The sequence below is a fragment of the Biomphalaria glabrata genome, chromosome 12, assembly GCF_947242115.1.
Source record: "Biomphalaria glabrata chromosome 12, xgBioGlab47.1, whole genome shotgun sequence".
Lineage (NCBI taxonomy): Eukaryota > Metazoa > Mollusca > Gastropoda > Planorbidae > Biomphalaria > Biomphalaria glabrata.
In genome coordinates, this window is record NC_074722.1 from 140,830 (window position 1) to 155,493 (window position 14,664).

Here is a 14,664-nt window from a genome sequence, read left to right on the forward strand (position 1 = left end):
CTTTAACTGAATGTATTGAAATATAGCCAATAAGAATAATTTTCATTTACATGAAACATTTTATGAGACATTGCCAAATATTTATAAAGATATTTAAAATTAGTTTTAATTTATTAGCATTTTTATATGTATATATTGTGGACACACCTGATTTCTGTATGTCTCCGCAGACCGCATATTCTGACGGGCCGCATGTGGCCTGCAGCCCATAATTTGCTAACCCTGCTATAGACTATAGTCTAGGTCTAATATTTAATTTAAGTCATTGGTTAATATGCATGACTGAATGCAAGACGCGTGGGATGTAATCATCTTCTTTTTTGAAGTAACGTCTGTATTATAGAAGAAGAAGAGCAATCCCTTTTCTCCATTTCAAGACTTGTCTGTTTCAACCACAAGTGAATATTTTTACAGAAAAAAAAAACAAGCACTAATCTAGAACAAAAAAGTGCTAAAAAGAAAGTGTTAGGCAAGATACTTATAGCTCCAGTTCACTTTTGAGTCTCTGGGAAAAAAAAAAAGGTTTTTAATCTTCTTTCTCTCTCTGACACCTTTAAGAAAAAAAAATGTATTGTCTAAAAATTTTCATAGCTTTTTTTATTCTTACCTGGATTTCTTTGTCTTTCTGTCTGGTTATGTAGTTGTATTTCTGAAGAGAAAAACAAATATTTAATAATCAGATTCATTTTCTTATTCTGTTCTTATCACAATTTTACTTACAGACTTTGTATCAAATAAAAAGGTAATTAGGTCCTACGCCTTTTAAACTAGTCATGCATGTTAATCAATGACTTTTTGCTAAGTCATCGGTTTTCCTGGATGATTTGAGCAACCCTTTCCATTCTCTAATGACACTAGGGAAGAAGGAGAACTTGCAGGAATTTGTCTAAGCATATGGAATAAGGGGTGGGGTGGTAGTGGCTGAGTGGTTAAGCGCTTGGCTTCTGAAACTGGAGTCCTGGGTTGGAATCTTAGGGAAGACTGGGAATTTAAATTTCGGGATTTTTAGGGCGCCCCCGAGTCCACCCAACTCTAATGGGTACCTGACTTTAGTTGGGCAAAGTAAAGGTGGTTGGTCATTGTGCTGGCCACATGGCATCCTGCTATTTGACCGTTGGCTATAGAAACAGATGGCCTTAACATCATCTGCGCCATAGATCTCAAGGTCTGAAAAGGAAACTTTACTTTTTTTTTCTGTATGGTCCTTAAGATCAACTTTGATTGTAAAAGATATAACTTACTGATCTAAATTGTGTCAGCTGTTTCACTAGCATGATTTTTTCATGCTCCAAATCCTGAAAAGAGAGCAATTTAAAATATAGACAAATTGTCTAGAAAGATATAAGCTACATCGTAATACCATTTCCCAAGACAAAATTTTAAATCAATTTCTCTAAGACTGATAAATTTGAAGAAATTAAAGAGTTTACCAAAAATTAACCATTTGATATTGAACATTGTCCTACCCCCGATTACCTTTATAATCTTAAGCGAAGAGAAATAGGTCACATTTTTGTATTTAATATAAAAATACAAACTACAGCTAGAAAAATAGAGATTATAACTGAAAATTTCCTTTTAATGAAAAATAAAATCAGTTTTCTCCAAAATGATTTGTAATTAACCTAGCAATGAGACTGAAGAAATATTTAATTTTAAAAGTTTCAAATATTGAAAAGGGGTTTTAGGAACATCTCATAAAAACAGTATAGGACTAAAACGTTCTGGACAGCAGAAGTGGCTAATGGGCTTAAATGTTTTGTTTGTTTATTTATTAAAAAAAACCTGTTATGTAAGGTCATCTGTTTCTGTGGCTAAAGGTTAACAAAGGTGTCATGTGGCCAGCACAACAAACAACCACCTTTACTTATCCTCAACTAATGCTAGGTACACATTCAACTTGGGTGGACACAGTGTCCTAGAAATCACAAAAATTAAAATCCATCTTCATCAGGACTTGAACCCATGACCCTTTGGTTCAGAAGTCAAGTCCTTTACCACTCAGCCACTATGTTATTTGTTCACCTTGGGTCAAAAAGGTGATAGCATGAGAAAAACCTCAAAGAAGAAGAGGAAGTGATTATTACTAAACTCAATTTAAGTCAGTTGTCTTTGGTACTCGGAGCAGTACACATGTATTGAAGTGGCCAGTTGTTACCCACTAAGATGGCTAAGTACGTGAGCAAACATGGCTCTCAGTGAGCTACTGTATGCTCTAGCGAGTATACCTTCATGTGGTGGGGATGTGAGAAAGGCTTGCTAACCAGTTCAAAACCCACCGCTGTTACCCCTATGGGTGGTGAAGGTCCCCTCATGGGTGCAGGTTAGGGTACTAATTGATTAATTTTTTAAATTGATTCTTGTGTTTTCAGGTAAAAGAAATAATTGTACAAATTTCAGCTTAAGATTGGGTGTCAGAGAAATATTGTGTACAAACTTTTGGCCAGACAGACAGACAGAGTGAGTTGATATAAGTTTGTAAATACTTACTATCAACCTTGACTTTATGTTACTAACTTCATTGCTTGTGTTTCTCAAGTTCTCTTCACTCCTAGCTATAACATAGAGATGTAGTTTTATTAGTCTTTTTCTAAGGCAACAAAAATTACAACATTTTAGCTTATTAAGCACTTTGCCTGTATTTCATCAAACAGGAAAAAGTAACAGTTTTTCATCAGCGTGTCATTATTCAAGAAGAAACCCAAAGGTGTCCAAATGGTTTTCCAGACTTTGAATTCGTCCTTCATTTCCAAATGAAGTCAACTTTTTTTCCAATTCACCCCAGAGATGGGCCAAACTGAAAGAAGCTGGAGCCTGGAGTTTAAAAAAGGACAGTAATACAAGGTGGTCTGCAAGAGAGAAAACTACGTGAGCAGTTTCTTTGCAGCTTGACAAAATCATCAAGCTGTTGAAGAAACTTTCTGAATCAGCAACTGTAGGATGGACACTAGAAGCAGCGCACAGAATGAAATCTCTTCAGCACTACTTCTCTTATTAAGAGACATTTTCACTACTTCAATAGCTGTATCTTTGTATGAATCATCTGACTAGTGATACTTTTCTTCAACACGTTCATGGTCTCCTTTGTTTTCAGTGCTCTTAAACTACCCTTTATACTAAGTTACTTCCTGAGAGTAACACGGCACTAGTCAGCGCTATGGAAGTTAATCCTTGAAATTGAGGATGACCCCGCATGGAAAGAGTTAATACTCTGTGTGGAATACATGCAACAGGGTCACTAACTGATATAACAATCTGAAAGGCAGGATTACATGAAAGTGACGTAACATTTAATTTATTTAAAAACAAATTTCAGACACTCAATTTGGGGGAATCTTCAAATTCTCCCCCCTCCTCTCCTCACCCAAGCTACGCCACTGGCTTCAGGGCATTTTTCTTTTGGAAATTGAATTATCAGAAATTTATAAGCAGAGAGCTTATACAAGTTTGATAGGCGATATTATATAAAAAAAAAAGAGAGATACTTCATGAAACAAAGATTTTACATACACAACAACCTTGAGCTTTTTCTAAGTACTGCTTCTTGAGCTTTTTCTAAGTACCGCTTGTTTTTCTGGTCTTGAACCTTTTTTCTTTTGCAACAAAAAAAAAAAAAACAACAGAGTTTGTTTAGAAAATAAGAAAAAGATTATGTAAAAAAACAAACGGAAATAAAGGCCAACAAAACAAAATAAAATAATGAAACAAATCAAAATAGTAGGACAGGTTCAGTTCAAAATAATCAAAGAACCAGCATCACAGAGGCACAATAGTGTCTCAAAAACCAAAACAATGGTTTACAATAATATAATAAATGTCATAATCAAATGACAACATCCATGAGACACACTACTGTCTCATATCAAAACAAAAGATGTCTTTTACAAAAAAAAAACATACATACTATTTACATAAACTAACTTAGTACTAACAAATAAATAAAGTCTACTTAGTTCGTTAACGAAACACTCTTCCCATAACAGTGGCACACTCCTCTTGAGTAACACAGTCAGAGCACAACAACACAAGTATTAGTTAAACATTATGGATGGAGATTTCGTTCAAAATGCACTGGTCAGCTCAAGAGCGAGTGGCTATTGTAAACAGTTAACCGAGTATTAAATAGTATATTAAAGGGAGCTAGCTCTTACTGAAAATAAAGTAGCAACCCTTATTGTCCCTCTTGTCACAACACACAAGAACAGATCAGTTCACAACACACAACAAGAACATAAATACACAACAAACGCTATTAAAAAAATTTTAATAAACATTTAGAAATTACACTGTGACAACACTATGGAGAAAATTTAAAAAAAAAAAACATTTGACCTCTGGCTGGGCAGTCTGGGATTCTATCAGATTAGTATCTCTGCCCCTGCCTCTTACTTTTTTCTGAGCTAATCATGTTTTAAAAAAACAAAAACAAATAATTACTAACAGAAAATTCAGCGATGACTAAAAATAACTAAAGACCAGTATAATAGTGTCTCTCTACGTATGCATACATATTTATATATATGACTGCTTGTCTTGACCATTACTTGTTGTTTTTTTCAAAAATATTTCAAGATAAGTATAAATGAATAATTCAATAAATGATGGCTTACACGGAATGGCTGCTTGGTTGTTCATGGTCTATTGGCTGCCATCCCACGTCTTCCTGCAGGAAAATTGAATCGTCTCTGTAAAATATTAAATGTGCAAAGAAGTTAGATACTGATTTATCCATTCAAGATTTTAAAAAAAAAAAAAAATTCTTTCTAATTGTTTAGCTTTATTTATTTTCTTTCTGAATTCAGTAAGCTTAAATTGCTTTTTTTCCTTTTGTTGTTTCAGATTGTGAGTAAATATAAACAAAAAGATACACCATACAAGTAATGCTAGAGCAGACAATGTACAGAACATAGGGTAATAAAAAGACTGGAATATACTAGTCAGCTCTGCTTCATGTAATTTCACAAAGTTGAGAAACAAAATAATATATTTGATAAAATACTTGTAATTTTAATCGACACTCACAGATCTATTTCAGTGCTGTCAGAGTCGCTCAAATGTTCACATTGTTTGTTTTGCTCTTTGACCTGTGCAAAAAACAACACATGTTATGTCTTCTTATCTTCTTATATAATACAGACGTTACTTCAAAAAAGAAGATGATTACGTCCTACGCGTCATGCATTTAGTCATGCATATTAACCAATGACTTAAATTCTGCCAAGTCACTGGTTTTCCTGGCTAGCTCAGGCAACCCATTCCATGCTCTAATAGCACTAGGGAAGAAGGAGTATTTGTACAAATTTGTCCTAGCATATGGGACGAGGAATGTGCCTTTATCTTTGTGTCTTTCAGAGTATTTTATTAAATTTTGTTTTTGTATTTGAAGATTATGGTTCAGTGTTTTATGTATTATTACTACTTTACTTTTGAGCCTTCTGTCCTGAAGGCTTTCTAAATTTAGTGATTTTACTAAAGGTGTTACTCTAGTCAAATGTGAATATTCGTTTGTTATGAATCTCACTGCTCTATTTTGTGTCTGTTCTAGTTTCTTAATGTTTTCTTGAGTTGAGGGGTCCCAAACAGAGGATGCATATTCTATTATTGGCCTAACCAAGGTTAAATAACATTTTAGTTTTATGTTCTTATTTGATTTATAGAAATTTCTTTTAATAAATCCTAATGCTTTGTTTGATTTTTTTGTAGTTTCATCAATATGTGGATTCCATGACAGTTTTTCATTTATTATAACACCTAGGTATTTTGCGTTTTTAGTCTGTGTTACTGGTTTGCCATGAATAAGATAAGTGGAATTAATTTGTTTTAGTTTTTTTGTTACTCTTAACAACTGACATTTTTCTGGGTGGAAAGACATGCTCCAATTTGATTCCCATTTCTGTAATTCATCTAATTCTCTTTGTAAAATATCTGTGTCTTGTGTTGTTTTTATTGTTCTATATATTATGCAATCGTCTGCAAATAATCTGACTTTTGTTCCTGAACTAATGCAATTTGGTAAATCATTTATGTAAATTAAAAATAGTAGTGGACCCAAGACTGTTCCTTGAGGTACACCTGAGTTTACTGTTATCGGTGTTGATTTAGAGCCATTTATTATTACAGTTTGTTCTCTCCCTATCAGAAAGTCTTTAATCCACTGATGCAGTGGACCATTAATGCCGAAATATTTTAATTTTTTAAGCAAACTATGGTGGTGAACTTTGTCAAAAGCCTTAGAAAAATCTAGTAAGATAGCATCTATTTGTTCACTATTATCTAAACCTAAGTGCTAAGTTGAAGTAGAAGCAGAAAGCATTATCAGAGTCAGAATTGGAATATGTTTTTTTTTTGTAAAATGTTTTACATTAGAGTTGAAGATAGTTTACTTAGTCCAGACCTCCTGCAGAATGATGGGGTATTATATGGGGTGTTCATTTTGCAGCTCAATGTATTTCTAAAATACCAACAGGAGCTATAATAATTTTTTAAAATAAATTTCAAAGAGAGTTTGTGTTTTCACATACGCTCAGAGAGAGCCCTCCACTAGATCCACCTAGGCAGGTAAAAAAGAAATATCAATAGGTATAAACTATCAACAACCACAATCCTATCTCCTTCTATACAAAGTAGATGTGTGCAGGAGAAAGTATTTTGTTTGGCTGACTGCTGAGGTATTATTATTGTTATTACATTCTTAATATTTATAATGGGGCTGAGTGGTTGAGAACTTGGTTTCCAAATCTGGGATCCTGGGTTCAAATCTGGGATTTTTATGGCGCCCCTGAGTCCAACCAACTCTAATGGGTACCTGACATTAGTTGGGGAAAGTAAAAGCAGTTGGTCGTTGTGCTGGCCAAATAACCATCCATCCATCCCAGTGGTGCTACAGCCTGCTCATTAATCATTGGTTTAAGAAGTAGATGACCTAAGATCATCTGCCCCATAGATCACAAGGTCTGAAAGGTAAACGTTACTTTTTTGTTTTGGTAACTTTTTAATATTAATAACAGGGTTTGGTAGTCAAGCTCTTGGCTTCTGAACTGAGGGTATCTAGATTACCTGACATGTTTTTTTCAGTGAACTGATTGTTATGAGGATAAAGTTCAGTATGAGCCTAACCTAATGATTGTACTTTTCTGAATTACATTCTATTGTTTAAAACTTATAGCATAAAATAATGTTTTTGTATGTTGAAAAGAATGCACACAAGACTAAGACTAAGACTGCTTTATTGATCCTTACGGAAACTTGTGATTACAAGGACTCTTTTCTCATATAAAGACAACACAACAGAAAAATACACATAATTACAACAGACACAACAAAAAGAGTTTATTCAGCGACTACACACATGTATCTTGGTGCATTTCATGTTCCCTGATCAATGAGTGGCAGTGATAGAGTCTGAACGAGTGAAGTACGAATGAGTTTTTGTACCGCTCCATTCTTGTTTTGATTGACAGCAGTTGCTCACTTCGCGACGACCTGACGTAGTTCTGATGGAGCGGGTAGCCGTTGTCTTCCAAGATTTTTTCGATTTTTCTTAGGCACTTTTGTTCAAAAAGCTCCTTCAAATGTGGTAATGTTGTGAGTGTAATTTTTGATGCTTTTTTAATGTTTTCTAGACGTCGCACCTTGCCAACAAGTTATTCCGTATGTTAGCAGATTTTGTATAGTCGCGCCGTAAAAAGTCTCAAGGATCTTCTTGTTTAGTTTAAAGCTATTATTTTTTTATAGAAAAAAGAGTCGCTGGGCTGTTTTCTTTGTCAAAGTTCTCATTATTGCTTTTATTACAAGAGAAATTAAGGTGTCAAGTGTCAATAAACTATACCTTTGTTGGCTCATTGTTTTCTTGATTTTTCTTGTCACACAGCTGAATTTTCTGGTTGGTATTTGTGTGATCAATAATACGACTACTTTCTTCCACTAGTTGGGCATTTAGCTCCTCAAGAGCAGCAAGTTCCTGACATTGAAACATAAAACTGATCAATGCAATACCAATTTTATAGAATGACATCAGTTCAATTTATATATTATAAGATAAGATAATTTTATTGATCCAATCAAATAGAAATTCAGTTTGACTACAATTGACAACATCAGCATAACTACTGTACAATAACAGTATAGATGAAGAATTCGAACAACATTCACACACCAAACACATACACATTCCCAACCAGCACTTTATGAATTTGAACTTCTAAGTACTTCTCAATGACGACAGCTGATCTTGTAACACTCTGACCGAAAGTGGGATAAAGGAGTTTTTAAATCTTTCTGTTTTAGTTCTAATGGAAAGGAGACGACCACTTCATTCAGATTTTATGTAACAGTGGTTTAATGGGTGCAGGTTGTCCTTAAGAAGCGAGAGTGTTTTGGAAAGGCATCTTTCATGAAAAAGCTCTTCAAGAGATGGTAGCTGTATTTGAGTGATGTGCGATGCTTTTTTAATTAGTCTATTTAGTCTAAGTCTTTGTGCCAGTAAAGTATTACCATACCAGCAGGTGATGGCAAAGTTAATTAGACTGCTGATAGTTGCTGTATAAAAAAGTGAAATAATGGTTTTGTCGATGTTAAATTTTCTTATCTTTCTAAGGTAGAAGAGTCACTGGTGAATTTTTGTGTAGAGGTTTTGACAGTGTTCACTCCATTTCAGTTTGTTGTTGATAGTTGTTCCTAGATATTTATATTCTTGTACTTGTTCTATGGTTTGATTGTTCATCTGAATTTCTGCAATATAGCCTTAATGTTTCCTAAAGTCAATAATCATTTCTTTAGTTTTCTGAACATTTAAAATTAGAAAGTTGTCTATACACCATTGGTAAAAGGTGTCAATTGTTGAATGGTACAGATTTTCGTCACCTGAAATAAGGCCAATGATTGCTTTGTCGCCAGCAAATTTTATGATGGGAGTGTCAGCTGATAGGCTCTGAATGTCATTTGTGTATATGGTATACAATACTGGTGACAGGACGCACCCCTGCGGCACTCCAGTGCTAAGTTCTCTCGTGCCGGACACATACCCGTTCACTTTTACATATTTTGGGCGTTTGATGAGAAAGATTAGAATCCAAGCTTGTATGTTTTTGCTAACGTTCAATTCAGATAGTTTTTGATAACAATAAGCTATAATGTCTGTAGTCTTAGATTTGACAAAGACAAAAAAATAAATGTTATTTCTAGTTTACTAAATTCTTACATCTTTGAGGTTTTTTTTTCTCTTCTTGAAGACTTTTAATCTTAGAACTCAACTCTGACTTCTCTGTGTAATGATTATCAAGTATTTTTTGAAGCCTGAAAGAAAAGAAAAGTTAACATTCCTAGTGAATCACAAGAGTTATAAAAATCTAGATCCGTCATCAACCTTTTTTTTTTCACTCTTTTATATAATAAGCACACTTCTATCATGCAAACATTTTGGGAATTATGTAACAAGGATTCAACTGCCTTGTTTTCATTGATCCTTTACATAATGTTAAATAAAATACTTTACAATCAATATAGTAATATATTATTGTCTCTGAACTATTATGTTGGAGTGTGGTTTTATATGTGGTTACACATACCAGTGATGGGAATAGACTTTACAAAAATTTTAGGAAATTTTGGTCCAATCCCCCCCCCCCCCCTTTTTTGTAAACTGGCCTGTAGCAGCGACTTAAAATAAGATGTTGCAGAAATGTAAAATATTTTCCTAGCATGTAACTAATGCTTTTATATAAAGGTTATATAAGTTACTGCAGAGTTCAGCGACAATGAAAACATTTTCATCTACAGCTGACAATCCCTCAAGGCCAATCTAGAATCAGTCCTCTTCAAAGTGAATTTGTTTCAACCTAAGTTCATCAACAAATAATGAGAACACTCACTGAGCTTCAATACTTTCTTTCTCCTGGAGTAGATTCTTAAATTTGGCATCCAGCTCTCTGTTTCTCTGCTGCTCCTGTTTCACCTCATGCTCTTTTTCTTTCAATGAACTTTCTAGAGACTTGACCCTGAGATCAAGAAAAAAAATTGAAACTAAATAGAAACTTCTGATGCCTACGCAATAAACTTTTAGTTGACATTTCTGGCCAAGCCTATTACAGTTGAAATATAGGGTTGGGACGTACTGGTTTCATTTTAAACATTGTCAATCAAAAAAATGAATTAGAAATAAAGTGTTTAGTTGAATCATTTAGAAAACTGAAATGAAACTATCCAAAAGTGAATGTTGACTAAAATTTTTTTTTCCTTTTTTTTAAAGTTAAAAAAAAAAACAGCTTCTGAGATCAACACAGATACACAAATAAGACAAATGTCCTCAAGCATAAAAAAGACTATTAATGTTAAGGCATGATCGCAAAAGTCGAGAGAATTTCAACCACTCAGACATAAAGTCACATTTGCGGAGTTACTTTGAAATGACTTCATGCTGTCACATCTCACGAAACAGTATACATTTTTAAAAGGTCCTACTAAAAAGGTGAAGGATGCCTTTTATTTAAAATATTTTAATTTATTGAAGCAATGGTAAGAATGACATTTTTTGTGTGTGTGTTAATATTCAAACATGGAGTGATAACTTTAATGACATTCAAACTTTTAATTTGCTTCTAAAATTGTATTGACTGCCCCCATCCCCCTTTGTCAGGACCTTTAAGACCCTCTCCCTTTCCCCAGTATGAGAAACACTGGAATTTAAATATAGAAATGTGGTGGTTGTACTTTTCTCAGCTCTCCTTCACCTACAAAACTATCTCTACTGATTGTCCATATCTGGTCAAAATATTTAACAAATACTCCTTCTTCCCTAGTGCTATTAGAGCATGGAATGGGTTGCCTGAGCTAGCCAGGAAAACCAGTGACTTGGCAGAATTTAAGTCATTGGTTAATATGCACGACTAAATGCATGATGCGTAGGACGTAATCATCTTCTTTTTTGAAGTAACGTCTGTATTATATAAGAAGAAGAAATCTCATTTTTCTATTGTTGCAGTTTCTTCTAAGACATTTTCATAGGCTTTAAAAAGATCATGAGTTGGTCTCACTCTTGACTAAGGTGTATATGTTTATAGTAGGCTAATGCTAATCTTTTTCTAGTATCTTCAACCTATTCTACTAAAGCTGACAATAATTGGATCATCTGATAAGCTTTTTTTAAAAAAATAAAATTTTAATTTCACTTTTTATGTATTTAAAGCTAAGTCTGTCTGAATACGTTAATAAATGAAAGCCTACATTTTTTTGATGAGTGTGCTAAGAGGATATAGACTGACTTTACCATTAAAAAAATATTTGCCAAAATGTTTTGCTTTATATATTATGATGTTCCTTACATTGTTTTCATAATACATTCACTTAAGTTAATTGTTTTTTTTTTCCTTTTACTGTTTCAGAATGAGAGTAAATATTTAAAAAGCTTTGTTCTTGTTTTTTGCTAATTCTAGGATATTATTTTGTACATAACAATGTCTAACAGTGTCATCCATTGGTATTAGTAGGAAATTGCAACTCTTAAGTTTAGTAAGTTATCTTATTTAGACATCCTATTATAATTTATTTCCAAAATGCACATTAGCTTGGGCAATGTAAATTTAAATCTTAAAGTAGACAATGTACAGAACAAAAAGAGAGTAGTAAAAAGGCTCTTTAATTAAGATATTGTTCTATTCATATAGAATTGAGAACCCTGTTTTATTTGTCTCACATTTTAAGTAAGAAAAAAACATATTCATATATTTGATAAAAACATGGTAAAAAAATAAGTAAATAAATATATTTTTCAAGACTCACAGATTGTCAGCTGTTATATCCAGTTCCTTTACTTCACGCATTCTCTTCCTAAAGTTTTCTTTAGTTCTTTTTTGCTCCTCTAGTTCAACCTGTCAAAACAAACAGCAACTACTACTCTCAAATGAACTTAAGAAAAAAAAAGTGTAATTTAGACTTTCTCTCCTAATTAAGAATAACATAGTTGATTCAAGTGAAAGAATACAATGAGCCCTGCATTCTAAAGTTCAAGCATCAGAAAATGGTGACAAAATTTTTTTACAAGTGTGAAGGCAAAGAAAGATGGTTGGGACCTGGTCTTTCAAGATGGAAAAGTTTTTTTGTGAGACATGTTGGTGTATTTGTCAGAGTGGCACTAAACAGACTTAATAAAGCAAGCCTGGGTGAGGAAGAGAGTACAGAAGATGATGAGGAGAACAAAGAAACGATTCAAGACGTCGTCAAGAGTGGTGTAAGCAAAATATTTGATGGAGATTGTGAACTTATTAGAGATGAAAGTGACACAAGGACAGACATTCATTTTGTAGCTTGTTTGAAGCCAAATGATCAAACAGAATACAGAATGGAAGCCTTTTAGAAAAAAAAAAAAGTTTTGTGAATACAATGAATAGTTGAAAATCTGGGTAGAGACCAGTAACATTCTGTACAATCATAGCTCAAGTAGGAAGAAAACAATTTTTATTTGTCATGGTACAGGAAATAATGTTAAGTGCCTTAATTCCAAGAATAAGTTAACTAGTCAAGTGGGCTAAAAGTGGAGTGTGTGAGTGAACGACTAGGTAAATAGGTCATTCTTTTAGATGACCTTGAAGAGATGTTTAGGTAAACATGCATGAGTAGTCAGGAATAGGTAGAAGACTAAGAATTATGTAGTAAGAAAGGCCAGGCAACACGAAGCTTCCTAGATGAGTCATTGTTCTGTGGTCATTATTCGACTAGTAGTTTATGTACTTCAGTTATTTGACAATATTGTAAGATAGCCAGCTATTTCATAAAAGTGAGTCATGTTAATTTTTGTATTGTTGGATAGCTTATTTGATTGAATCAAGTTTGAAGAAATTAAACTCAAGAAAGATATATTCTAATTAGATTTCTTCAGTGTGATTGAATAGAGACAATACTACTCTGCAAAAGAGCTCATGACAGTGAGGACAAATACAATATATGCTTGAATCTTACGTCAAATTTTTCTATTGCAGATTCCAATAGATGAATATGGTTTGCGTTGTTATCTACTACTTCTTCAAATAAATAGTCAGCTCTTTAGTGGGTGGAGGCGCGGTGGCTGAGCGGTAAAGTGCTTGGCTTCCGAACTGGGGACTGGGGTTCGAATCCTGGTGAAGACTGGGATTTTTAATTTCGGGATCCTCGGGCGCCTCTGAGTCCACCCAGCCCTAATGGGTACCTGACTGATATTAGTTAGGGAAATGTTAAGGCGGTTGGTCGTTGTGCTGGCCACATGACACCCTTGTTAACCGTAGGCCACAGAAACAGATGACATTTACATCATCTGCCCTATAGACCACAAGGTCTGAAAGGGGAACTTTACTTTACTTTTCTTTAGTGGGTGCACTGCACTTGATAGGTCTCTTACATCTGGCGGTATCTTTGGTGGGTTGACAGGAGTAGGTCTGTAAAGAAGCTCTTGGAAATGATCGACCAGTCTCTTCTTTTGTCCTTCTTCGTCTGTTATCAAGTCACCATTTTTGTCCTTTACTGGCCTCTCTGACATGGCAAATTTTCCAGATATATTTTTGATGACTGGTTACAGTTCTTTGGTACTGTTCTGAAGAGCTGCTTCTTTTGCTAGTGCTTCAATGTATTTTTGCCTGTCTGTTCTGATGCTATGCTTGATACTCCTATCTATTTCAGCATATTCTTTTTTTGTGCTTTTCCTTTTGCTGCTCTTGTTTTACTGTTGTTCATGCCTGCTTTCTTCTCTCTTCTTTCCTTGATCTTCTGAAGAGTTTCTGCTGAACTCCACTCCTTGTGGGTGTATGACTTGAGACCCAGTACTTCTTGGCATGTGAAATTTACTGTTTTTTTTTCAGTTTCTGCCATGTCTGTTCTACTGTCTCCTCTTCTAGGAGCTGGAACTTGTTTGATAAGGTGACCTTCAACTCTTCCTGTTTTGTGCAGTCTTTCAGTGCAATGGTATTATAATGTTGAAATTGGCTGGGCTCACTTGTTCAAGTCTTCTTCAGCTAGCACATTGACCTCCAGCTTTTTGCCTTCATTCCGAACCTGGTGAGTCAGGTACAGTGGCTACTAAGCTTGCCATATTTCCAAAAAGCTGGGACAGAGCTGCGTGGCTATTTTACATTGGTCGTGGCCATGAAACCACAACCAAAAAAAAAAAAACAGTTCTTCTTGACCACCCCAGGGCAACCACAATGAGGTGGGGGCTGGAATCACACTAACCAGAAGTGTGTATACATTCCATAATAATATACTAAATATCTCTACCATTCTAAAAAAGTCTATAAAGTATATATTAAACACAGAATACAGCTAGAAACTAATCTAGATTACTACTACTAGACTAAATTAGATAGTCTCCATGATAGAATATAGAGACTCTGACCAAGTTAAGATCTAAATTCAGAGTAGTTCTTATAGTATTGGATCTTCTTATAGTTTTAGATCTTACCTAGATTCTAAAAATCTTTATCAATTTTTAGTATCATCTACTCTGTCACTATGTAAAGTCTAAATCTAGAGTAATCTAGATTTTCCAGATCTAGACATCTAGCGTAATCGTGACGCTAGTCTAGATGACTAGATCTAAATTAATGATAGAATGATTAGATCCTAAAATTTACTAGATTTAGTAATTAGTATAAAATTTAGATTAAATTATAATCTAATATTTGTTGATCTAGAACAGTGATG

The 14,664-nt window shown here is 34.1% G+C and overlaps 1 protein-coding gene across 1 annotated transcript; it reads right to left on the reverse strand.

Moving 5' to 3' along the window:
- Positions 1-478: 478 nt before the first annotated feature.
- LOC129922098 (uncharacterized) lies at positions 479-13,833 on the reverse strand. Its single transcript, XM_056006671.1, has 13 exons — positions 13,689-13,833; positions 13,367-13,497; positions 11,776-11,864; positions 9,870-9,995; positions 9,200-9,239; positions 7,829-7,960; positions 5,023-5,084; positions 4,611-4,685; positions 3,511-3,593; positions 2,491-2,555; positions 1,242-1,295; positions 608-649; positions 479-505 (listed from the first exon to the last, which is right to left on the reverse strand). The coding sequence occupies exons 1-13, from the start codon at positions 13,831-13,833 to the stop codon at positions 479-481; spliced, it is 1,071 nt and encodes a 356-aa protein (XP_055862646.1).
- Positions 13,834-14,664: the final 831 nt, after the last annotated feature.

Excerpts from the sequence above, each read along its gene's own strand:
- LOC129922098 (XM_056006671.1), bottom strand. The coding sequence starts at position 13,833 with ATGGCAGAAACTGAAAAAAAAACAGTAAATTTCACATGCCAAGAAGTA. Across the intron at positions 650-1,241 it reads AGCTGACACAATTTAGATCA|AAATACAACTACATAACCAG; the intron begins GTAAGTTATATC and ends TTTTCTCTTCAG. Across the intron at positions 506-607 it reads AGAAAGACAAAGAAATCCAG|AGACTCAAAAGTGAACTGGA; the intron begins GTAAGAATAAAA and ends TTTTTTTCCCAG.